Source organism: Zonotrichia albicollis, chromosome 3 (assembly GCF_047830755.1).
Source record: "Zonotrichia albicollis isolate bZonAlb1 chromosome 3, bZonAlb1.hap1, whole genome shotgun sequence".
Lineage (NCBI taxonomy): Eukaryota > Metazoa > Chordata > Aves > Passeriformes > Passerellidae > Zonotrichia > Zonotrichia albicollis.
Window position 1 is genome coordinate 2,329,421 of NC_133821.1, and position 24,413 is coordinate 2,353,833.

The window sequence follows — 24,413 nt, forward strand, 5'->3', positions numbered from 1 at the left end:
TGGAGATCCTCTGGGATTCCCATCCGAAATGGATCTGGAGATGGATCTGGAGATCCTGCAGGATTCCCATCCCAACCCAAATGGATCCACCTGGAATGGAGAGCTCAGGGATCCCTCCCAGGATCAAATTTGGGAATTGTCTGGGATGGACAGAAGGTGCCAGAACAGCCCCAATTCCCGCTGGGATGAGATGATGGTGACACCTCTGGAGATCCTCTGGGATTCCCAACCCAACCCAAATGGATCCACCTGGAGTGGAGAGCTCAGGGATCCCTCCCATAATAAAATTCGGGAATTGTCTGGGATGGACAGAAGCAGTGAGAGCAGCCCCAGTTCCCGCTGGGATGAGATGATGGTGGCACCTCTGGAGATCCTCTGGGATTCCCAACCCAACCCAACAGGATCCACCTGGAGTGGAGAGCCTGTCCTAATCCTCATCCTGGGAAAGGATCACATTTGGGAATTGTTTGGGATGGACAGAAGCAGCCGAACCCGGTGTAAATAAAATAAACACGGAATTTATTCCCAACCAGAAAACCAAGCCCAATTTTAAACTCAGAACCAGGAAAAGCTGAAAACAGCAGAAAAAAAAAGGCATTTTTCCCACCAGGACACCCCAACTCCTGAAATTCCATCATCCTGAGGATGCAGCAGGTGAGGAGACACCTGGAATGTCCCCGGTGGGAATGGGATGATCCCAGAGCTGCTCTTCCCAGAGGAGATGATGCTCAATTTCCAAAAATCATGGAATTAGGAGGAACCACCTCCTAATCCATTCCATGATTTCAAAAATCATGGAATTAGGAGGAACCACCGCGACCATGAAGTCCCAACTCCGATTTTTGCAGCCCATGGCTTTGGCAGAAGCAAATCCTGGGGTTTATTCCTGGGATGAGCATTGTGTCCTCCAGGATGGGGATCTCCAGGATCATCATTCCAAACATTTCACCGGGATGAGCGTTGTGTCCTCCAGGATGGGCATCTCCAGGACCATCATTCCAAACATTTCACCGGGATGAGCGTTGTGTCCTTCAGGATGGGCATCTCCAGGATCATCATTCCAACCATTTCACCATGTAGGGCCCCTCCAGCTCGTAGCCGATTTTCCTGTAGTAATTCCTGGTGCCGACACCTGCCAGGAGGAGAAAAACGAGGTTTAATTAATGAGGTTTAATTAACAAAGTTTAATTAAACTCCAGGGCTCAGGAATGAGCTCAGCTCCACTCCAGGGCTCTGGGAATGAGCTCAGCCCCACTCCAGGTGCTCCAAGAATGAGCTCAGCTCCACTCCAGGGCTCAGGAATGAGCTCAGCTCCACTCCAGGTTCTCCAGGAATGAGCTCAGCTCCACTCCAGGGCTCTGGGAATGAGCTCCACTCTGTTCCAGGTTCTCCAAGAATGAGCTCAGCTCCACTCCAGGGCTCAGGAATGAGCTCAGCTCCACTCCAGGTGCTCCAGGAATGAGCTCAGCTCCACTCCAGGGCTCTGGGAATGAGCTCAGCTCCACTCCAGGTGCTCCAGGAATGAGCTCAGCTCCACTCCAGGTGCTCCGGGAATGAGCTCAGCTCCACTCCAGGGCTGAGGAATGAGCTCAGCTCCACTCCAGGTGCTCCAGGAATGAGCTCAGCTCCACTCCAGGTGCTCCAGGAATGAGCTCAGCTCCACTCCAGTCCCCGGAGCTGTTCCAGGGCTCAGGAATGAGCTCAGCTCCACTCCAGGGCTCCAGGAATGAGCTCAGCTCCACTCCAGCCCCCGGAGCTGTTCCAGGGCTCAGGAATGAGCCCAGCTCCACTCCAGTCCCCGGAGCTGTTCCAGGGCTCAGGAATGAGCTCAGCTCCACTCCAGGGCTCCAGGAATGAGCTCAGCTCCACTCCAGCCCCCGGAGCTGTTCCAGGGCTCAGGAATGAGCTCAGCTCCACTCCAGGTTCTCCAAGAATGAGCTCAGCTCCACTCCAGGTTCTCCAGAAATGAGCTCAGCTCCACTCCAGGTGCTCCAAGAATGAGCTCAGCTCCACTCCAGGTGCTCCAGGAATGAGCTCAGCTCCACTCCAGGGCTCAGGAATGAGCTCAGCTCCACTCCAGGTGCTCCAGGAATGAGCTCAGCTCCACTCCAGGGCTCCGGGAACGAGCTCAGCTCCACTCCAGGTGCTCCAAGAATGAGCTCAGCTCCACTCCAGGGGCTCCAGGAATGAGCTCAGCCCCACTCCAGGTGCTCCAAGAATGAGCTCAGCTCCACTTCAGGGCTCTAGGAATGAGCTCAGCTCCACTCCAGGGCTCAGGAATGAGCTCAGCTCCACTCCAGGTGCTCCAAGAATGAGCTCAGCTCCACTCCAGCCCCCGGAGCTGTTCCTGGGCTCTGGGAACGAGCTCAGCTCCACTCCAGGTGCTCGAGTGGGCACAATCCCATTTCCTCCTCGAGCAGGACGGCTCCCAGTTTTCTCCAAGAGCCTCTTCCCTGCCCGTCCTCTCCTGCCCAGGGGAGGAGGAAAGGCAGGACAGGCCCAGCTCTGCGTCCCTCCACCTCAGCTAATTACTGCCAGGTGCGCTAATTACTCATCAGGGAGGGAGGAGGGGTTGGGCATCATTGGCAGCACAGGATGGAGAGGGCTCGAGCGGCTCCTCTTCCCTCTCATCCCTCTCCAGCCTTCTGGAATCTCCAGGGATTTCCAGGAATGACGACCCTGGTAACCCTTTCCTGCCCATGGTCAGACAGGTTTGGTTAAAATGCTCCTCAGCCGTTTCCTGAATGCAATTCCAGAATTCCTGAAATCCCAAAATCCCAAAAAATTCCATCCAGCATCCCCGTGTCCCCGCCCATGGCGGGGATTGGACCTGGAGGGTCTTTAAGGTCCCTTCCACCACAACCATTCCTGGATTCATCCCCCCATTCCGAATTTAAAATGTGGAAAAGGCACAGAAAAAGCACCCCAGAGCTGAAATTTCCTAATTTCCCCATTCCAGCAGCTGGGAAACAAAAGGAACCCCAAACCGGGGAAATTCAGCCGAGCAAATTCCCTTCCCAGCAGTGGCAAAGCTGGGAGGGTCCTGGAAGGTTTTAAGGTCTCTTCCAACCACTCCTGGATTCATCCCCCCATTCCAAATTTAAAATGTGGAAAAGGCACAGAAAAAGCACCCCAGAGCTGAAATTTCCTCATTTCCCCATTCCAGCAGCTGGGAAACAAAAGGAACCCCAAACCAGGGAAATTCAGTTGAGCAAATTCCCTTCCCAGCAGTGGCAAAGCTGGGAGGGCCCTGGAAGGTTTTAAGGTCTCTTCCAACCCAACCACTCCTGGATTCATCCCCCCATTCCAAATTTAAAATGTGGAAAAGGCACAGAAAAAGCACCCCAGAGCTGAAATTTCCTAATTTCCCTCATTCCAGCAGCTGGGAAACAAAAGGAACCCCCAAACCGGGAAAATTCAGCCGAGCAAATTTCCCTTCCCAGCAGTGGCAAAGCCCCTGAAAAAAACCCAGAAAACCCCAAAGAGACCCAAATTCACTCTGCTTCTGCAGCCTGAAACCAAGGAAAAGTCCCCAAAAATGTCCTCATTTCCCCCATTCCAGCAGCTGGGAAACAAAAGGAACCCCAAAGTGGGGAAATTCAGCCGAGCAAATTCCCTTCCCAGCAGTGGCAAAGCTGGGAGGGCCCTGGAGGGTTTTAAGGTCTCTTCCAACCCAACCACTCCTGGATTCATCCCCCCATTCCAAATTTAAAATGTGGAAAAGGCACAGAAAAAGCACCCCAGAGCTGAAATTTCCTCATTTCCCCATTCCAGCAGCTGGGAAACAAAAGGAACCCCCAAACCAGGGAAATTCAGCTGAGCAAATTCCCTTCCCAGCAGTGGCAAAGCCCCTGAAAAAAAACCAGAAAACCCCAAAGAGACCCAAATTCACTCTGCTTTTGCAGCCTGAAACCAAGGAAAAGCCAAAAAAAAGCCCCAAAAAAACCCCAAAAAAGCCAACACATCCACTCCCCTCTGCCTGGAAGGGCTGGGACCTCTGGTTGGAGTAAAGCACGACCTTAACCAACATCTTGCCCAAAAACCATCAGTGGAGCAGTTGGGGTACAAAACATGAATTTTCGCTCTGAAAGATCATCCAAAACCCAAAATAATTTTGGATAAAGGGTCAGCAACGCCTCGAGCTGAAGGACAACAAAATAATTCACAAAATGGCTAAAAACCGCCTCCATCAGAGCTCTGGAACAATTCCCCTTTTTCCTTTTTCCTTGGAGAACGTGAGGGGCTTGAGGGCAACATCTCAGGTGCTTCCATGGATCCAGGAGCTCGCTGGGTGCCAGGTGCTCCTCTCTGGGCCAAGCCATGGATGGCACTGAGATGTCCCCGTGTCCCAAATGTCCCCATTGTCACCCCAGCCCCGCTCAGGGCAGAACTTCTTCCACAAAACGTCCTCCAAAGTTTTCCCTGGAGATGCCCCAAGGAGGCCGAGACCCTGTGGGAATCCTGGGCTGGGTCCCCATGGAGAGAGCGATTCCAGAGCTGGAGAAACCCTTGGAATGCCCAAAACTCCTGGAAGAGCTCCAAGGCACAGGATCTCTGCAGAAATATTTGTGGCTTTGATTTGCCCCAGAGCTGGTGGGACCTGTGCAGGCAGAACCTTCTGGTGTTTTCCATCAAATGGAAACCCTCCAAGAAATATCCCAGAAGGACTCCCCTGCAGGATTGGAAGAGCAAAACCAAACCCTTGGCTTTCCAAGGCAGAACTGGCCAAATTCCTCACCCTGCAGCTTCAGGGCGTTCAATATTGTTAAATATTCCACACCCAACCACGGCAGAGCGGGATCCATCCAGATCCAGACCCAGCAGCAGGACAGAAGCACCGATCCCACCTGCCTGGATGGAAACCCACGGCCAGGAGCTCTCCTGGAAGGGCTCCATGGCTCTGGATCTCTGATCTCTTCCCAAACATTTTCTGCTCTGATTTACCCCAAACACCCCAGAAATGGTGGGACCTGTCCAGGCAGAACCTTCAGGTGTTTTCCAGGGAAAGCAAACCCTCCAAGAAATATCCCAGAAGGACTCTCCTGCAGGATTGGAAGAGTAAACCCAAACCCTTGGCTTTCCAAGGCAGAACTGGAAATTCCTCACCCTGCAGCTTCAGGGTGTTAAATATTGATAAATATTCCACACCCAACCATGGCAGAGCGGGATTCATCCAGATCCAGATCCAGCCTTGGCTTTCCAAGGCACAACTGGCCAAATTCCTCACCCTGCAGCTTCAGGGTGTTAAATATTGATAAATATTCCACACCCAACCACGGCAGAGCGGGATCCATCCAGATCCAGATCCAGCCTTGGCTTTCCAAGGCAGAACTGGAAATTCCTCACCCTGCAGCTTCAGGACAGGGACTGAACGTTAAATATTGATAAATAATCCACACCCAACCATTTGTGCCCAAATTCCTCACCCTGCAGCTTCAGGACAGGGACTGAACGTTAAATATTGATAAATAATCCACACCCAACCCTCCAGATCCCGCTCCAGATCCAGCAGAAGGAGGACAGAGGCTCCGGTCCCACCTCCCCGGATGCAAACCCACAGCCAGGAGCTCTCCTGGAAGGGCTCCATGGCTCTGGGTCTCTGATCTCTTCCCAAACCTTTTCTGCTCTGATTTGCCCCAAACACCCCAGAAATGGTGGGACCTGTCCAGGCAGAACCTTCAGGTGTTTTCCATGGAGTGGAAACTCTCCAAGAAATATCCCAGAAGGACTCTCCTGCAGGATTGGAAGAGCAAACCCAAAACCTTGGCTTTCCAAGGCAGAACTGGAAATTCCTCACCCTGCAGCTTCAGGGTGTTCAATATTGATAAATATTCCACATCCAACCATGGCAGAGCGGGATCCATCCAGATCCAGACCCAGCAGGAGGACAGAGGCACCGATCCCACCTGCCTGGATGGAAACCCACGGCCAGGAGCTCTCCTGGAAGGGCTCCATGGCTCTGGATCTCTTCCCAAATAATTTCCATTCTGATTTACCCCAAACACCCCAGAAATGGTGGGACCTGTCCAGGCAGAACCTTCAGGTGTTTTCCATGGAATGGAAACTCTCCAAGAAATATCCCGGATGAACTCTCCTGCAGGATGGGAAGAGCAAAACCAAACCCTTGGCTTTCCAAGGCAGAACAGGAAATTCCTCACCCTGCAGCTTCAGGGCGTTCAATATTGATAAATATTCCACACCCACCCACGGCAGAGCGGCTTTCATCCAGACCCAGATCAAGCAGCAGGACAGAGGCTCCAATCCCACCTGCCTGGATGCAAACCCACGGCCAGGAGCTCTCCTGGAAGGGCTCCATGGCCCAGGATCTGTTCCCAAATAATTTCCATTCTGATTTACCCCAAACACCCCAGAGCTGGTGGGACCTGTCCAGGCAGAACCTTCCTGTGTATTCCATCGAATGGAAACCCTCCAAGAAATATCCCAGAAGGACTCTCCTGCAGGATTGGAAGAGTAAACCCAAACCCTTGGCTTTCCAAGGCAGAACTGGAAATTCCTCACCCTGCAGCTTCAGGGCGTTCAATATTGATAAATATTCCACACCCAACCATGGCAGAGCGGGATCCATCCAGATCCAGATCCAGCCTTGGCTTTCCAAGGCACAACTGGAAATTCCTCACCCTGCAGCTTCAGGAGAGGGATTTGATGTTAAATATTGAGAAATAATCCACACCCAACGACAGCAGAGCTCAGCAGATTCATTCATTCGGGATTCATCCAGACCCAGATCCAGCAGCAGGAGGACAGAGGCTCCGATCCCACCTGCCTGGATGGAAACCCACGGCCAGGAGCTCTCCTGGAAGGGCTCCATGGCTCTGGATCTCTTCCCAAATAATTTCCATTCTGATTTACCCCAAACACCCCAGAGCTGGTGGGACCTGTCCATGCAGAACCTTCCCATGTGCTCCAAGGAATGGAAACCCTCCAAGAAATATCCCAGAAGGACTCTCCTGCAGGATGGGAAGAGTAAGACCAAAACCTTGGCTTTCCAAGGCACAACTGCCCAAATTCCTCACCCTGCAGCTTCAGGGCGTTAAATATTGTTAAATATTCCACACCCAACCACGGCAGAGCGGGATCCATCCAGATCCAGATCCAGCCTTGGCTTTCCAAGGCAGAACTGGAAATTCCTCACCCTGCAGCTTCAGGGTGTTCAATATTGATAAATATTCCACACCCAACCATGGCAGAGTGGGATCCATCCAGATCCAGATCCAGCCTTGGCTTTCCAAGGCACAACTGGCCAAATTCCTCACCCTGCAGCTTCAGGGCGTTAAATATTGATAAATATTCCACACCCAACCATGGCAGAGCGGGATTCATCCAGATCCAGACCCAGCAGGAGGACAGAGGCTCCGATCCCACCTGCCTGGATGCAAACCCACGGCCAGGAGCTCTCCTGGAAGGGCTCCATGGCTCTGGATCTCTTCCCAAATAATTTCCATTCTGATTTATCCCAAACACCCCAGAAATGGTGGGACCTGTCCAGGCAGAACCTTCAGGTGTTTTCCTTCAAATGGAAACCCTCCAAGAAATATCCCAGAAGGACTCTCCTGCAGGATGGGAAGAGCAAAACCAAACCCTTGGCTTTCCAAGGCACAACTGCCCAAATTCCTCACCCTGCAGCTTCAGGGCGTTCAATATTGATAAATATTCCACACCCAACCACGGCAGAGCGGGATCCATCCAGATCCAGATCCAGCCTTGGCTTTCCAAGGCACAACTGGCCAAATTCCTCACCCTGCAGCTTCAGGAGAGGGATTGAACGTTAAATATTGATAAATAATCCACACCCAACCATTGCAGAGCTCAGCAGATTCATTCATTCTGGATCCATCCAGACCCAGACCCAGCAGGAGGACAGAGGCTCCGATCCCACCTGCCTGGATGGAAACCCACGGCCAGGAGCTCTCCTGGAAGGGCTCCATGGCTCTGGATCTCTTCCCAAATAATTTCCATTCTGATTTACCCCAAACACCCCAGAGCTGGTGGGACCTGTCCATGCAGAACCTTCCCATGTGCTCCAAGGAATGGAAACCCTCCAAGAAATATCCCAGAAGGACTCTCCTGCAGGATGGGAAGAGCAAAACCAAAACCAAAACCTTGGCTTTCCAAGGCAGAACTGGAAATTCCTCACCCTGCAGCCTCAGGGCGTTAAATATTGATAAATATTCCACACCCAACCATGGCAGAGCGGGATCCATCCAGACCCAGATCCAGCAGCAGGACAGAGGCTCCGATCCCACCTGCCTGGATGGAAACCCACGGCCAGGAGCTCTCCTGGAAGGGCTCCATGGCTCTGGATCTCTTCCCAAATAATTTCCATTCTGATTTACCCCAAACACCCCAGAAATGGTGGGACCTGTCCATGCAGAACCTTCCTGTGTATTCCATGGAATGGAAACCCTCCAAGAAATATCCCAGAAGGACTCTCCTGCAGGATGGGAAGAGTAAACCCAAACCCTTGGCTTTCCAAGGCAGAACTGGAAATTCCTCACCCTGCAGCTTCAGGGTGTTAAATATTGATAAATATTCCACACCCAACCATGGCAGAGCGGGATCCATCCAGATCCAGACCCAGCCTTGGCTTTCCAAGGCACAACCGGCCAAATTCCTCACCCTGCAGCTTCAGGAGAGGGACTGAATGTTAAATATTGATAAATAATCCACACCCAACCCTCCAGATCCCGCTCCAGGTCCAGCAGAAGGAGGACAGAGGCTCCGGTCCCACCTCCCTGGATGCAAACCCACGGCCGGGAGGAGCCAGGGGAGGCCTTTTGGAAGTGTCCCCTCCCTCAATCCAGGAGTGCCAAATCCTCTGCCAAGAGCCAGTTCCATCCCCTTTGGGAGCACAGGAACCGTGGCTAAAGCTGGTGATTAAAAACCCCGAAAACTTGGAATTTCCATCCCAAAAATAACAATGAAATCCATTTGGGAAGGCTGCCTGGAGCAGGGACAGAGAGAGCGGCTGAAACCTCAGGGATAAACACGGACACGGGCACGGGACCGCGGCAGAACCAGCCCGTAAATCCATAAATAAATCCATAAATGAATCCATAAATAAATCCATACATCCATAAATAAATCCATAAATAAATCCATAAATCCAGAAATGAATCCATCAATAAATCCATAAATAAATCCATAAATCAATCCATAAATTAATCCATAAATGAATCCATAAATAAATCCATACATCCCTAAATAAATCCATAAATGAATCCATAAATCCATAAATGAATCCATAAATAAATCCATACATCCCTAAATAAATCCATAAATGAATCCATAAATCCATAAATTAATCCACAAATAAATCCATAAATAAACCCATAAATGAATCCATAAATCCATAAATAAATCCCCAAATCCGTGACTCAGCCCCAGCATCCTCCAGGATCGCTCGGCCGCGGCCGGAAACGAGGATTTGTTCATTAATGACCTGCTGGGAACTCATCAAATTCCCACTGCTGAGATTCCTGAAATGCTCCAGGGGCTCCAGCTCCACGTTTTTCCTGGAATTTTCCTCCAGGGTGTGGAACCCGGGCAGGTCCTGACCCGTAAATTCCTTCCCCTTTAAAATATTCCGGGATAAGCTGAGCGGGGTGAGCCTGGGTGGTGCTGACGGACATGGACACGGACAGATGGACACGGACGGACAGATGGACATGGACACGGACAGATGGACATGGACAGACGGACACGGACAGACGGACACGGACACGGACAGACGGACATGGACACGGACAGACAGATGGACACGGACAGACGGACAAGGACAGACGGACACGGACAGACGGACATGGACACGGAGAGACGGATGGACACAGACAGACGGACACGGACACGGACAGATGGACACGGACAGATGGACGGACACGGACACGGACAGACGGACACGGACAGATGGACACGGACAGACGGACACGGACAGACGGACACGGACAGACGGACGGACACGGACAGATGGACACAGACGGACAGACACAGACAGATGGACACGGACAGACGGACACGGACAGACGGACGGACACGGACAGACGGACACGGACAGATGGACACGGACAGACGGACACGGACAGATGGACACGGACAGACAGACGGACACGGAGAGACGGACACGGAGAGACGGACACGGACAGACAGACACGGACACGGACAGATGGACATGGACAGACGGACACGGACAGACGGACACGGACAGACGGACGGACATGGACAGACGGACACAGACACGGACAGATGGACACGGACAGACGGACAGACGGACACGGACAGACGGGTGGACACGGACAGACGGACACGGACAGATGAACATGGACACAGACAGACGGACACGGACACGGACAGATGGACACAGACGGACATGGACAGACGGACACGGACACGGACAGATGGACACGGACAGACAGACACAGACAGATGGACACGGACACGGACAGACGGACGGACACGGACAGACGGACACGGACAGACGGACATGGACACGGAGAGACAGACACGGACAGATGGACACAGACAGACGGACGGACACGGACAGACAGACACGGACAGACGGACGGACGAGCCCCGGCCCCGGGTTCGGCGCTGCAGGAGGAACTGGCACCTTGGGAATGTGCCCAGCACACGGAGGAGCCCCGGCTGCTCATCCCGATCAATCCCAGTTGGGATTCAATGAAATCCAGTTTGGATTCACTGAATCCCAGTTTGCGTTTGCTGAATCCCAGTTGGGATTCACTGAATCCCAGTTTGCGTTTGCTGAATCCCAGTTGGGATTCACTGAATCCCAGTCTGGAGTAGCTGAATCCCAGTTTGGGTTTGCTGAATCCCAGTTTGGATTCACTGAATCCCAGTTTGGATTCACTGAATCCCAGTTTGGATTCACTGAATCCCAGTCCGGATTTTCTGAATCCCAGTTTACAGTCACTAAATCCCAGTTTGGATTAACGGAATTCCAGTTTAGACTCGCTGAATCCCAGTTTGGATTAGCTCAATCCCATTTTGGGTTTGCTGAATCCCAGTCTGGATTTTCTGAACCTCAGTTTGGATTCGCTGAATCCCAGTTTAGAGTCACTAAATCCCAGTTTGGGTTTGCCAAATCCCAGTTTGGACTCGCTTAATCCCAGTTTGGATTCACTCTGAATCCCAGTATGGAGTCCCTGAATTCCAGTTTGGATTTGCTGAATCCCAGTCTGGATTTTCAGAATCCCAGTTTGGATTCGCCAAATTCCAGTTTGGGTTTGCTGAGTCTCAGTTTAGGTTTGTTGAATCCCAGTTTGGATTTGCTGAATTTCAGTTGGGATTCGCTGAATCCCAGTTTGGATTCGCTGAATCCCAGTTTGGGTTTGCCGAATCCCGATCTGGATTCACTGAATCCCAGTTTACAGTCACTAAATCCCAGTTTGGATTAACTGAATTCCAGCTGGGATTCGCTGAAATCCAGTTTGGAGTCCCTGAATCCCAGTTTGGATTTTCTGAATCCCAGTTTGGGTTTGCTGAATCCCAGTTTGGATTCACTAAATTCCAGTACAGATTTGCAAAATCCCAGTTTGGATTCCCTGAATTCCAGTTTGGGTTTGCTGAATCCCAGTTTGGATTTTCAGAATCCCAGTTTGGATTCACTGAATCCCAGTCTGGAGTAGTTGAATTCCAGTCAGGAATCACTGAAAATTCCAGTACAGATTTGCAAAATCCCAGTTTGGATTCCCTGAATTCCAGTTTGGATTAACGGAATTCCAGTTTAGACTCGCTGAATCCCAGTTCGGATTCGCTCAATCCCAGTTTAGAGTCACTGAATTCCAGTTTGGACTGATTGTATCCCAGTTTGGATTTTCTGAATCCCAGTTTGGATTTTCTGAATCCCAGTTTAGAATCACTGAATTCCAGTTTGGATTAACGGAATTCCAGTTTAGGTTTGTTGAATCCCAGTATGGAGTCCCTGAATCCCAGTTTGGATTCACTAAATTCCATACAGATCTGCAAAATCCCAGTTTGGATTTGCCGAATCCCAGTCTGGATATTCTGAATCCCAGTCTGGATTCACTGAATCCCAGTTTAGAGTCACTGAATTCCAGTCTGGATTCGCTGAATTCCGGTTTCAATTTGCCAAATTCCAGTTGGGATTTGCCGAATCCCAGTTTGGATTCTCTGAATCCCAGTTTGGATTTTCTGAATCCCAGTTTGGATTTGTTGAATCCCAGTCCAGATTTTCTGAATCCCAGTTTGGATTTGTTGAATCCCAGTCCAGATTTTCTGAATCCCAGTTTGGATTTGTTGAATCCCAGTCCAGATTTTCTGAATCCCAGTTTGGAGTCACTAAATTCCAGTTTGGATTAACGGAATTCCAGTTTGGATTCACTGAATCCCAGTATGGAGTCCCTGAATCCCAGTTTGGATTCACTAAATTCCAGTACAGATTTGCAAAATCCCAGTTTGGATTCCCTGAATTCCAGTTTGGATTTGCTGAATCCCAGTTTAGAGTCAGTGAATTCCAGTTTGGGTTTCCTGAATCTCAGTTTGGATTCACTGAATCCCAGTTTGGATTTTCTGAATCCCAGTTTAGGTTTGTTGAATCCCAGTTTGGATTTGCTGAATTCCAGTTTGGATTCGCTCAATCCCAGTTTAGAGCCACTGAATCTCAGTTTGGATTCGCTGAATCCCAGTTTGGAGTCCCTGAATTCCAGTTTGGATTCGCCAAATCCCAGTTTGGGTTTGCCAAATCCCAGTTTGGACTCGCTTAATCCCAGTTTGGATTCACTGAATCCCAGTATGGAGTCCCTGAATCCCAGTTTGGATTTGCTGAATTCCAGTTGGGATTCACTGAATCCCAGTCTGGAGTAGTTGAATCCCAGTTCGGAATCACTGAATTCCAGTATGGATTTCAGAATCCCAGTTAGGGTTTCCTGAATCCCAGTTTGGATTCGCTGAATCCCAGTTTGGGTTTGCTGAATCCCAGTTTAGAGTCACTAAATTCCAGTTTGGATTCATTGAATTCCAGTTTGGATTCATTGAATTCCAGTATGGAGTCCCTGAATTCCAGTCTGGATTCACTGAATCCCAGTCTGGATTTTCTGAATTCCAGTTTGGATTTGCTGAATCCCAGTTTGGATTTGATTAATTCCAGTTTGGATTCCCTGAATCCCGGTTTGGGTTTGCTGAGTCTCAGTTTAGGTTTGTTGAATCCCAGTCTGGATTTTCTGAATCCCAGTTTGGATTCGCTGAATTCCAGTTTGGATTTGTTTAATCCCAGTTTGGATTTTCTGAATCCCAGTCTGGATTTTCTGAATCCCAGTCTGGACTGATTGAATCCCAGTCTGGAGGGAGGGAGGGAGACAAAAGGAAGAAAGGAAAGGAAGAAAAAAAGAAAGGAAAGGAAAGGAAAGGAAAGGAAAGGAAAGGAAAGGAAAGGAAAGGAAAGGAAAGGAAAGGAAAGGAAAGGAAAGGAAAGGAAAGGAAAGGAAAGGAAAGGAAAGGAAAGGAAAGGAAAGGAAAGGAAAGGAAAGGAAAGGAAAGGAAAGGAAAGGAAAGGGAAAGGGAAAGGAAAGGAAAGGAAAGGAAAGGAAAGGAAAGGAAAGGAAAGGAAAGGAAAGGGAAAGGAAAATGGGAAAGGAAAATGGGAAAGGAAAAAAATGGGAAAGGAAATTAAAATGGGAAGAGGGGAAGGGGCGGAAGGAAGGGGCGGAAGGAAGGAAGGAAAAGAAAAGAAAAGAAAAGAAAAGAAAAGAAAAGAAAAGAAAAGAAAAGAAAAGAAAAGAAAAGAAAAGAAAAGAAAAGAAAAGAAAAGAAAAGAAAAGAAAAGAAAAGAGAAAGAAAGAAAGAAAGAAAGAAAGAAAGAAAGAAAGAAAGAAAGAAAGAAAGAAAGAAAGAAAGAAAGAAAGAAGGAATTCTCCATATTCCACAAGGATTCCCCACATTCCCTATATTTTTAACCCCTCGTGGGCAGCAGAACATCACATTTTAAAATCCTTCCTTTGAGGTTTGGGAGGGATTTTTAAAAGGCAAAAAGGAGCAAATTTAGAGCAGAAAAAAACCCCAAAAATCCCCAAAAACCACCCAAAAAAAACCCAACAAAAGGCAGAGCAGGCAGCAATTCCTGGGAAATGGAAAATCGGGAATTGCAGGGCCGGGATAACGCAGGGAGGCCCCGGGGGCGTTCCCAGCTGGAACAAAGGAGGCGCTGGAGCAGAAAATGACCAGAAATGGGCAAAGAGATGAACAAAAAATGGCAATTTCTGAGCGGGGAGGGGAGGGGCAGCTCCCGATTCCTGCTGGAAGGGCTCGGAATCCCGGGAAAAGGGAAAAAGGGAAATCCTTGTTGGGAATGTTCATCCCAGTGGGCTGGGAAGGGCTCAGAATCCCAGGAAAATCCCAGGAAAAGAAAAAATCCCTGTTGGGAATGTTCATCCCAATGGGCAGGGAAGGGCTCGGAATTCCAGGAAATCAATGGGAAATCCTGGTTGGGAATGTTCATCCCAATGGGCAGAGAAGGGCTCGGAATCCCGGGAAATCCCGGGAAAATGGGAAATTCCTGTTGGGAATGTTCATCCCAGTGGGCAGGGAAGGGCTCGGAATTCTGGGAAATCAATGGGAAATTCCTGTTGGGAATGTTCATCCCAATGGGCAGGGAAGGGCTCGGAATTCCGGGAAAAGGGAAAAAGGGAAATCCCTGTTGGGAATGTTCATCCCAATGGGCTGGGAAGGGCTCGGAATTCCGGGAAATCCCTGTTGGGAATGTTCATCCCAGTGGGCAGGGAAGGGCTCGGAATCCCGGGAAATCCTGGGAAAATGGGAAATTCCTGTTGGGAATGTTCATCCCAGTGGGCAGGGAAGGGCTCGGAATCCCGGAAAAGGAGAAATCCTGGTTGGGAATGTTCATCCCAATGGGGCTGGGAAGGGCTTGGAATTCTGGAAAATCCCAGGAAAAGGAGAAATCCTTGTTGGGAATGTTCATCCCAATGGGAAGGGAAGGGCTCGGAATTCCGGGGAAAGGGAAAATGGGAAATCCTTTTTGGGAATGTTCATCCCAGTGGGGCAGGAAAGGGCTCGGAATCCCGGGAAATCCTGGGAAATTCCTGTTGGGAATGTTCATCCCAATGGGCAGGGAATGGCTCGGAATTCTGGAAAATCCCAGGAAAAGGAGAAATCCTTGTTCGGAATGTTCATCCCAATGGGAAGGAAAAGGCTCGGAATCCCGGGAAAAGGGAAATCCTTGTTGGGAATGTTCATCCCAATGGGCAGGAAAGGGCTTGGAATTCCAGGAAATCCTGGGAAATTCCTGTTGGGAATGTTCATCCCAGTGGGGCAGGGAAGGGCTCGGAATTCCAGGAAATCCTGGGAAATTCCTTGTTGGGAATGTTCATCCCAGTGGGCAGGGAAGAGCTCGGAATTCCGGGAAATCCTGGGAAATTCCTTGTTGGGAATGTTCATCCCAGTGGGCAGGGAAGGGCTCGGAATTCCGGGAAAAGGGGAAATTCCTGTTGGGAATGTTCATCCCAATGGGCAGGAAAGGGCTCGGAATTCTGGGAAATCAATGGGAAATCTCTGTTGGGAATGTTCATCCCAATGGGCAGGGAAGGGCTCGGAATTCCGGGAAAAGGGGAGATCCCTGTTGGGAATGTTCATCCCAATGGGCAGGGAAGGGCTCGGAATTCCGGGAAAAGGGGAGATCCCTGTTGGGAATGTTCATCCCAATGGGCTGGGAAGGGCTCGGAATTCCGGGAAATCCTGGGAAAATGGGAAATCCTTGTTGGGAATGTTCCTCCCAATGGGCTGGGAAGGGCTCGGAATTCCGGGAAATCCTGAGAAATCCTTGTTGGGAATGTTCATCCCAATGGGCAGGGAAGGGCTCGGAATTACGGGAAAAGGGAAAAAGGGAAATTCCTGTTGGGAATGTTCATCCCAATGGGGCAGGGAAGGGCTTGGATTCCCGGGAAATCCTGGGAAAAGGGAAATCCTTGTTGGGAATGTTCATCCCAATGGGCTGGGAAGGGCTCGGAATCCCGGGAAAAGGGAAATTCCTGTTGGGAATGTTCATCCCAATGGGCTGGGAAGGGCTCGGAATCCCGGGAAATCCCTGTTGGGAATGTTCATCCCAATGGGCTGGGAATATGCTGGGGGTGTTTGGGGCAAGGATGGGCACGAAGGGGTTAAAATATCCAGGGACAACAAAATCCAGGGAAAATGGGATCCAGGAAAAAATCCAGGGATAATGGGATCCAGGGATAATGAGATCCAGGGGAAATGGGATCCAGGGAAAACAAAATCCAGGGATAATGGGATCTGGGGATAATGGGATCCAGGGAAACCAACATTCAGGGATAACAGAATCCAGGGATAACAGGATCCAGGGATAATGGGATCCAGGGGAAATGGGATCCAGGGAAAACAAAATCCAGGGATAATGGGAGCCAGTAAAAATGGAATCCAGGGATAATGGGACCCAGGAACATCGGCATCCAGGGAAAAAAAACATTCAGGGATATCAGGATCCAGGGAAAACAAAATCCATGGATAACGGAATCCAGGGATATCAGCATCCAGGGATAACAGGATCCAGGGATAATGGGATCCAGGGAAAATGAGATCCAGGGAAAATGAGATCCAGGGGAAATGGGATCCAGGGATAACAGGATCCAGGGATAACAGGATCCAGGGAAAATGAGATCCAGGGGAAATGGGATCCAGGGATAACAGGATTCAGGGATATCAGCATCCAGGAAAACATTCCCTGTTTAGACTGACACCAAACAGGAATTGGAAAACCATTGGAATTCCACAAAATTCTGGAATCCAGGTGGAATTCTCAGTTCAGACTGACACCAAACTGGAACTGGAAAACCATTGGAATTCCACAAAATTCCGGAATCCCAGTGGAATTCCCAGTTCAGACTGACCCAAACAGCACCAGAAACTGGGAAAGGATTCGGAGATGGGATCATGGAATTCTGGAATCTGGGTGGAATTCCCAGTTCAGACCGACACCAAACACAAACAGGAAAACCACTGGGAGACGGAACAATGGAATTCCAGAATCCAGGCGGAATTCCCAGTTCAAACTGGGACACCAAACAGCACCAGAAACTGGGAAAGGACTTGGAGAGGGAATCCTGGAATTTGGATGGAATTCCCAGTTCAGACTGGGACCAAACCGGAACTGGAAAACCATTGGAGATGGAATCACAAAATTCTGGAATCCAGGTGGAATTCCCAGTTCAGACTGACATCAAACCGGAACTGGAAAACCATTGGAATTCCACAAAATTCCAGAATCCAGGTGGAATTCTCAGTTCAGACTGACCCAAACAGCACCAGAAACTGGGAAAGGATTCCGAGATGGGATCATGGAATTCCAGAATCTGGATGGAATTCCCAGTTCAGACTGGGACACCAAAAATGAATTAGAAAACTACTGGGAGAGGGATTTATGGAATTCTGGAATCCAGGTGGATTCCCAGTTCAGACCGACACCAAACTGGAACTGGGAAACCAATGGAGATGGAATCACAAAATTCTGAAATCCCAGTGGAATTCCCAGTTCAGACTGGGACACCAAACACAAATAGGAAAATCACTGGGAGATGGAACAATGGAATTCCGGAATCCAGGTGGAATTCCCAGTTCAAACTGGGACACCAAACAGCACCAGAAACTGGGAAAGGACTTGGAGATGGAATCCTGGAATTCTGGAATTTGGATGGAATTCCCAGTTCAGACTGGGACCAAACAGGAAAAAAGAAACAATTGGGAGAGGGATTTATGGAATTCTGGAATCCAGGTGGATTCCCAGTTCAGACTGGGACACCCAACAGGAATAGGAAAACCATTGGGAGACAGAATGATGGAATTCCAGAATCCGGGTGGAATTCCCAGTTCAGACCGACACCAAACAGCACCAGAAACTGGGAAAGGACTCGGAGATGGAATCCTGGAATTCTGGAATTTGAATGGAATTCCCAGTTCAAACTGGGACGCCAAACAGCACCAGAAACTGGGAAAGGACTCGGAGATGGAATCCTGGAATTCTGGAATTTGGATGGAATTCCCAGTTCTGACTGACCCCAAACAGGAATTAGAAAACTACTGGGAGACAGAACCATGGAATTCTGGAATCCAGGTGGAATTCCCAGTTCAGACTGGGACACCAAGCAGGAACAGGGAAACCACTGGGAGACAAAATGATGGAATTCCAGAATCCAGGTGGAATTCCCAGTTCAGACTGACACCAAACTGGAACTGGGAAACCATTGGAGATGGAATCACAAAATTCTGAAATCCCAGTGGAATTCCCAGTTCAGACTGGGACCAAACAAGAATTGGAAAACCACTGGAGATGGAATCCTGGAGTTCTGGAATCTGGGTGGAATTCCCAGTTCAGACTGACACCAAACCAAAACTGGAAAGCCACTGGAGATGGAATCCTGGAATTCTGGAATCTGGGTAAAATTCCCAGTTCAGACTGGGACACCAAACAGCACCAGAAACTGGGAAAGGACTTGGAGATGGAATCATGGAATTCTGGAATTTGGATGGAATTCCCAGTTCAGACTGACACCAAACAGCACCAGAAACAGGGAAAGGATTGGGAGATGGAATTCTGGAATTCCAGAATCCAGGTGGAATTCCCAGTTCAGACTGGGACACCAAACAGCACCAGAAACTGGGAAAGGACTTGGAGATGGAATCCTGGAATTCTGGAATTTGGATGGAATTCCCAGTTCAGACTGACACAAAACAGCACCAGAAACAGGGAAAGGATTGGGACATGGAATTATGGAATTCTGGAATTCCCAGTTCTGACTGACACCAAACAGCACCAGGAACTGGGAAAGGATTCGGAGATGGAATTATGGAATTCTGGAATTCCCAGTTCAGACTGGGACACCAAACAGCACCAGAAACAGGGAAAGGATTGGGAGATGGAATTCTGGAATTTGGATGGAATTCCCAGTTCAGACTGGGACACCAAACAGCACCAGAAACAGGGAAACCACTGGGAGATGGAATCCGGGAATTCTGGAATTTGGATGGAATTCCCAGTTCAGACTGACACCAAACAGCACCAGAAACTGGGAAACCCTTGGGAGATGGAATTATGGAATTCTGGAATTCCCAGTTCTGACTGGGACACCAAACAGCACCAGAAACTGGGAAAGGATTGAGAGATGGAATCCTGGAATTCTGGAATGGTTTGGGTGGGAGGAGCCCTCCAATCCCATCCCATTCCCAGATTATTCCCAATTTTCCTTGGGCGCTTCCAGGGATGGAGCAGCAACAGCAGCAAAGAGAATCCGGGAAATCCAGAAAATCCAGAAAATTCCCTTGGAGCACCTCCTGCACATTGTCCCCACCCTCACCCTCATCCACGATCCATGAAAATTCCAAGATTTTGGATCTGATCGGCAGCCTCGGATCCAAGCTGGGCATTTCCGCTTTTTGGGGTTTTTTGGGGTTTTTTTTCCAAAAAACCCCCTCAGGATCAGAGCTCTGCTCCTCAATACCCAAAATTTCTTATGGCAACAAGAACAATAAAATTAATTATAAATTATAATTATTTATAATTAATTATTATTATAATTTATAATTTTTTCCCCCAAAAAAATCCTCAGGATCAGAGCTCTGCTGTTAAATCCTCTAAAATTCTTATGGCAACAAGAACGATATAATTAATTAAAATTTAAATTATATCATTTATATATATATAGTATTATTTACATATATAGTATTATATATATATTATGTATATATATATATTAATTTATATATTAATTATAATTTATTTAATTAATTATTATAATTTATTATTTTTTCCCAAAAAAAACCCTTCTGGATCAGAGCTCTGCTGTTAAATGCCCTAAAAATTCTTATGGCAACAAGAACGATATAATTAATTAAAATTTATAAATAATTATAAATAATATATTATAATGTATAAATAAATTACTAATATATGTAATAATATAATTATAATATAATATAATAAATAGAATAGAATAGAATAGAATGTACAATATATAACATATAATATACAATATATATTATATTATATTATATTATATTATATTATATTATATTATATTATATTATATTATATTATATTATATTATATTTTAACCATAGCATATCAAATATAATATATATAATACATTATATATAATATAAATTATAATCTAATATACTATAATAATTATATAATAATTTTTAATATAATAGACAAAATTAATATATAATAATTTATAAATAAATTACAATTAATTATAATTTATATTCAATTGTTGTATTCCAGAGGGTGGAACAGCTCCCCAGGGAATTTCCACATTCCCAAAGTTCCAACAGCAATTCCAGAATATTCCACATTTCCACCCACCTGGAAAAGCTCCCTGAGCTCCCAAAATCCCAATTTTGGGTCCAACCTCAATTCTGACCCAAATTTCCCAGAAAAAAACAGGAAAGGATGAAAATCTCCAGGTTTTTTTCCCAGCTCCTTTTTCCGGGATAATTCCGGATGAATCCTCCCAACCTCAGGAATGTTTCCAGCACTGGGAATTATTTTCAGATTATAAAAATATCCTTAAAAAATTCCCAAAAAACCGGGAAATACCTGAAATGACGGCGATTTTCCGAGCCCCATGCTCCTCCCTGGCGATCCTCTCCGCCTCCTCCATCAGCAGCATCCCAAACCCCTGGAATTAGAGGAAAATCGGGAAAAAAAAGGGAATTTTGGTCAAAATAAAAGGGCAGGACGTGAAGATGGGTTCCAAAAAAAATCCCGGATTTTAATGGGGATTAAATTTTAATTCCCATTTTTTTAATGGGAATATCGGAGGGTTGAGGTCGATGAATTCCTCGGGGAATTTTTTTCCTCCTGGTGGAATTTTTGGTGATGGATTGGTGGAAGGAGGTGGGAGCAGATGGAAATTTGGGAATTTGTGGGTACCTGGTGCTGGAATTGGGAGGGATCCCATTGGGGAAAAAAACCCCAAAAAATGGGAAACAACAGAATTCCAGCATGAAGGAGCTCAAATCCCATTTTGGTTTGATCCCAACTCAGAGCAAACGAATGGAATTAAACAAAATTCCAATTTTATCATTGGAATGTGATCCCATTGGGAAAAAAACCCCAAAAGGTTGGGAAGCAACAGAATTCCAGCAAAAAGGAGCTCAAATCCCATCCTGGTTCAATCCCAACTCAGAGCAAATGAGCGAAATTAAATAAAACTCCAATTTTTTGGGGAAGGAAATGGAATGATGGAAGGAGGTGAGAGCAGAGGGAAATTTGGGAATTTGGGGGTACCTGGTGCTGAAATTTGGAGGGATCCCATTGGGAAAAAACTCCAAAAGGTTGGGAAACAACAGAATTCCAGCATGAAGGAGCTCAAATCCCATCCTGGCTCTATCCCAACTCAAATAAAATGAATGGAATTAAACAAAACTCCAATTTTATGACTGGAATGTGATCCCATTGGGAAAAAACCCCAAAAGGTTGGGAAGCAACAGAATTCCAGCAAAAGGAGCTCAAATCCCATCCTGGTTTGATCCCAACTCGGAGCAAATGAGCGAAACTAAACAAAACTCCAATTTTTTTGTGAGGTAAGGAAGATGGAATGCTGGGAGGAGGTGGGAGCAGAGGGAAATTTGGGAATTTTTGGGTACCTGGTGCTGGAATTTGGAGGGATCCCGGCTGCTGAACGTGATCCCATTGGGGAAAAACCCAAACCAGAATTCCAGCAAACGGGAGCTGCAATTCCATCTATGCCTCTATCCCAACTCAAATAAAATGAGTGGAATTAAACAAAACTCCAATTTCATCATTGGAATGTGATCCCATTGGGAAAAAACCCCAAAAGGTTGGGAAGCAACAGAATTCCAGCATGAAGGAGCTCAAATCCCATCCTGGTTTGATCCCAACTCGGACCAAATGAGCGGAATTAAACAAAACTCCAATTTTATGACTGGAACGTGATCCCATTGGGGAAAAACAACCAAAAACTGGGAAATAACAGAATTCCAGCATGAAGGAGCTCAAATCCAATCCTGGTTTGATCCCAACTCAGAGCAAATGAGTGAAATTAAATAAAACTCCAATTTTTTTGTGAGGTAAGGAGGATGGAATGCTGGGAGGAGGTGGGAGCCGAGGAAAATCCGGGAATTTGGGGGTACCTGGTGCTGGAATTTGGAGGGATCCCGGCTGCTGAACGTGATCCCATTGGGGAAAACCCAAACCAAAATTCCAGCAAAAGGAGCTCAAATCCCATCCTGGTTTGATCCCAACTCAGAGCAAACGAGTGGAATTAAACAAAATTCCAATTTTATGACTGGAACGTGATCCCATTGGGAAAAAACCCAAAAATATTGGGAAGCAACAGAATTCCAGTAAAAAGGAGCTCAAATCCCATCCTGGCTCTATCCCAACTCGGAGCAAAGACGCAAAACTAAACAAAACTCCAATTTTTTTGTGAGGTAAGGAAGATGGAATGCTGGGAGGAGGTGGGAGCCGAGGGAAATTTGGGAATTTTTGGGTACCTGGTGCTGGAATTTGGAGGGATCCCGGCAGCTGAACGTGATCCCATTGGGGAAAAACCCAAACCAAAATTCCAGCAAAAGGGAGCTCAAATCCCATCTGTGGTTCAATCCCAACTCAGAGCAAAGAAACAAAACTAAACAAAACTCCAATTTTTTTGGGGAATGACGATGGAATGCTGGAAGGAGGTGAGAGCAGAGGGAAATCCGGGAATTTGGGGGTACCTGGTGCTGGAATTGGGAGGGATCCCATTGGGAAAAAAAAACCAAAAAGCTGGGAAACAACAGAATTCCAGAAAAAAGGAGCTCAAATCCCATTTTGGTTTGATCCCAACTCAAATAAAATGAATGGAATTAAATAAAACTCCAATTTTATGACTGGAACTTGATCCCATTGGGAAAAAACCCCAAAAGGTTGGGAAACAACAGAATTCCAGCAAAAGGGAGCTCAAATCCCATCCTGGCTCTATCCCAAGTCAGAAAAAATGAGCGAAATTAAATAAAACTCCAATTTTTTGGGGAAGGAAATGGAATGATGGAAGGAGGTGGGAGCAGAGGGAAATTTGGGAATTTTTGGGTACCTGGTGCTGGAATTTGGAGGGATCCCGGCTGCTGAACGTGATCCCATTGGGGAAAACCCAAACCAGAATTCCAGTAAAAGGAGCTCCAATTCCATCCTGGCTCTATCCCAACTCAGAGCAAAGGAGCAAAATTAAATAAAACTCCAATTTTATCATTGGAATGTGATCCCATTGGGAAAAAACCCCAAAAGGTTGGGAAGCAACAGAATTCCAGCATGAAGGAGCTCAAATCCCACCCTGGCTCTATCCCAAGTCAGAAAAAATGAGCTAAATTAAACAAAATTCCAATTTTTTTGGGGAATGACGATGGAATGATGGAATGAGGTGGGAGCACAGGAAATCTGGGAATTTGGGGTACCTGGTGCTGGAATTTGGAGGGATCCCATTGGGAAAAAAAAAACCCAAAAAATGGGAAACAACAGAATTCCAGCAAATGGAGCTCAAATCCCATCCTGGTTTGATCCCAACTCAGAACAAACGAGCGAAATTAAATAAAACTCCAATTTTTTGGGGAAGGAAATGGAATGATGGAAGGAGGTGGGAGCCGAGGGAAATTTGGGAATTTTTGGGTACCTGGTGCTGGAATTTGGAGGGATCCCGGCTGCTGAACGTGATCCCATTGGGGAAAACCCAAACCAAAATTCCAGCAAAAGGGAGCTCAAATCCCATCCTGGCTCTATCCCAACTCAAATAAAATGAGTGGAATTAAACAAAACTCCAGTTTTATCATTGGAACGTGATCCCATTGGGAAAAAACCCCAAAAGGCTGGGAAGCAACAGAATTCCAGCAAAAGGAGCTCAAATCCCATCCTGGTTTGATCCCAACTTGGAGCAAATGAACAGAATTAAATAAAACTCCAATTTTTTGGGGAAGGAAATGGAATGATGGAATGAGGTGGGAGCAGAGGGAAATTTGGGAATTTGGGAGTACCTGGTGCTGGAATTTGGCGGGATCCCATTGGGAAAAAAACCCCAAAAGGTTGGGAAGCAACAGAATTCCAGCAAAAAGGAGCTCAAATCCCATCCTGGTTTGATCCCAACTCAAATAAAATGAATGGAATTAAATAAAACTCCAATTTTATGACTGGAATGTGATCCCATTGGGAAAAAACCCCAAAAGGTTGGGAAGCAACAGAATTCCAGCAAAAGGAGCTCAAATCCCATCCTGGTTTGATCCCAACTCAGAGCAAACGAGCGAAATGAAATAAAAATCCAATTTTATGACTGGAATGTGACCCCATTGGGAAAAAAACCCAAAATCAGAACTCCAGCAAATGGGAGCTCAGATCCCATCCTGGC

General features: G+C 47.3%; 1 protein-coding gene across 3 annotated transcripts in view; it reads right to left on the reverse strand.

The window, feature by feature from the left end:
* Nucleotides 1-498: 498 nt before the first annotated feature.
* The window catches only part of ELP3 (elongator acetyltransferase complex subunit 3), a 223,451-nt gene continuing 199,536 nt past the window's right edge, over nt 499-24,413 (reverse strand). For 2 of the 3 annotated variants that reach the window (XM_074536443.1, XM_074536442.1), the window contains 2 exons: nt 20,615-20,696; nt 499-1,132 (listed from right to left, as the gene is read on the reverse strand). In XM_074536443.1, the coding sequence (XP_074392544.1) occupies nt 994-1,132; nt 20,615-20,696 (221 nt within the window). In that variant the 3' untranslated portion in view covers nt 499-993. The remainder of the gene's footprint in view (nt 1,133-20,614; nt 20,697-24,413) is intronic. The other variant, XR_012579323.1, reaches the window with a different exon arrangement.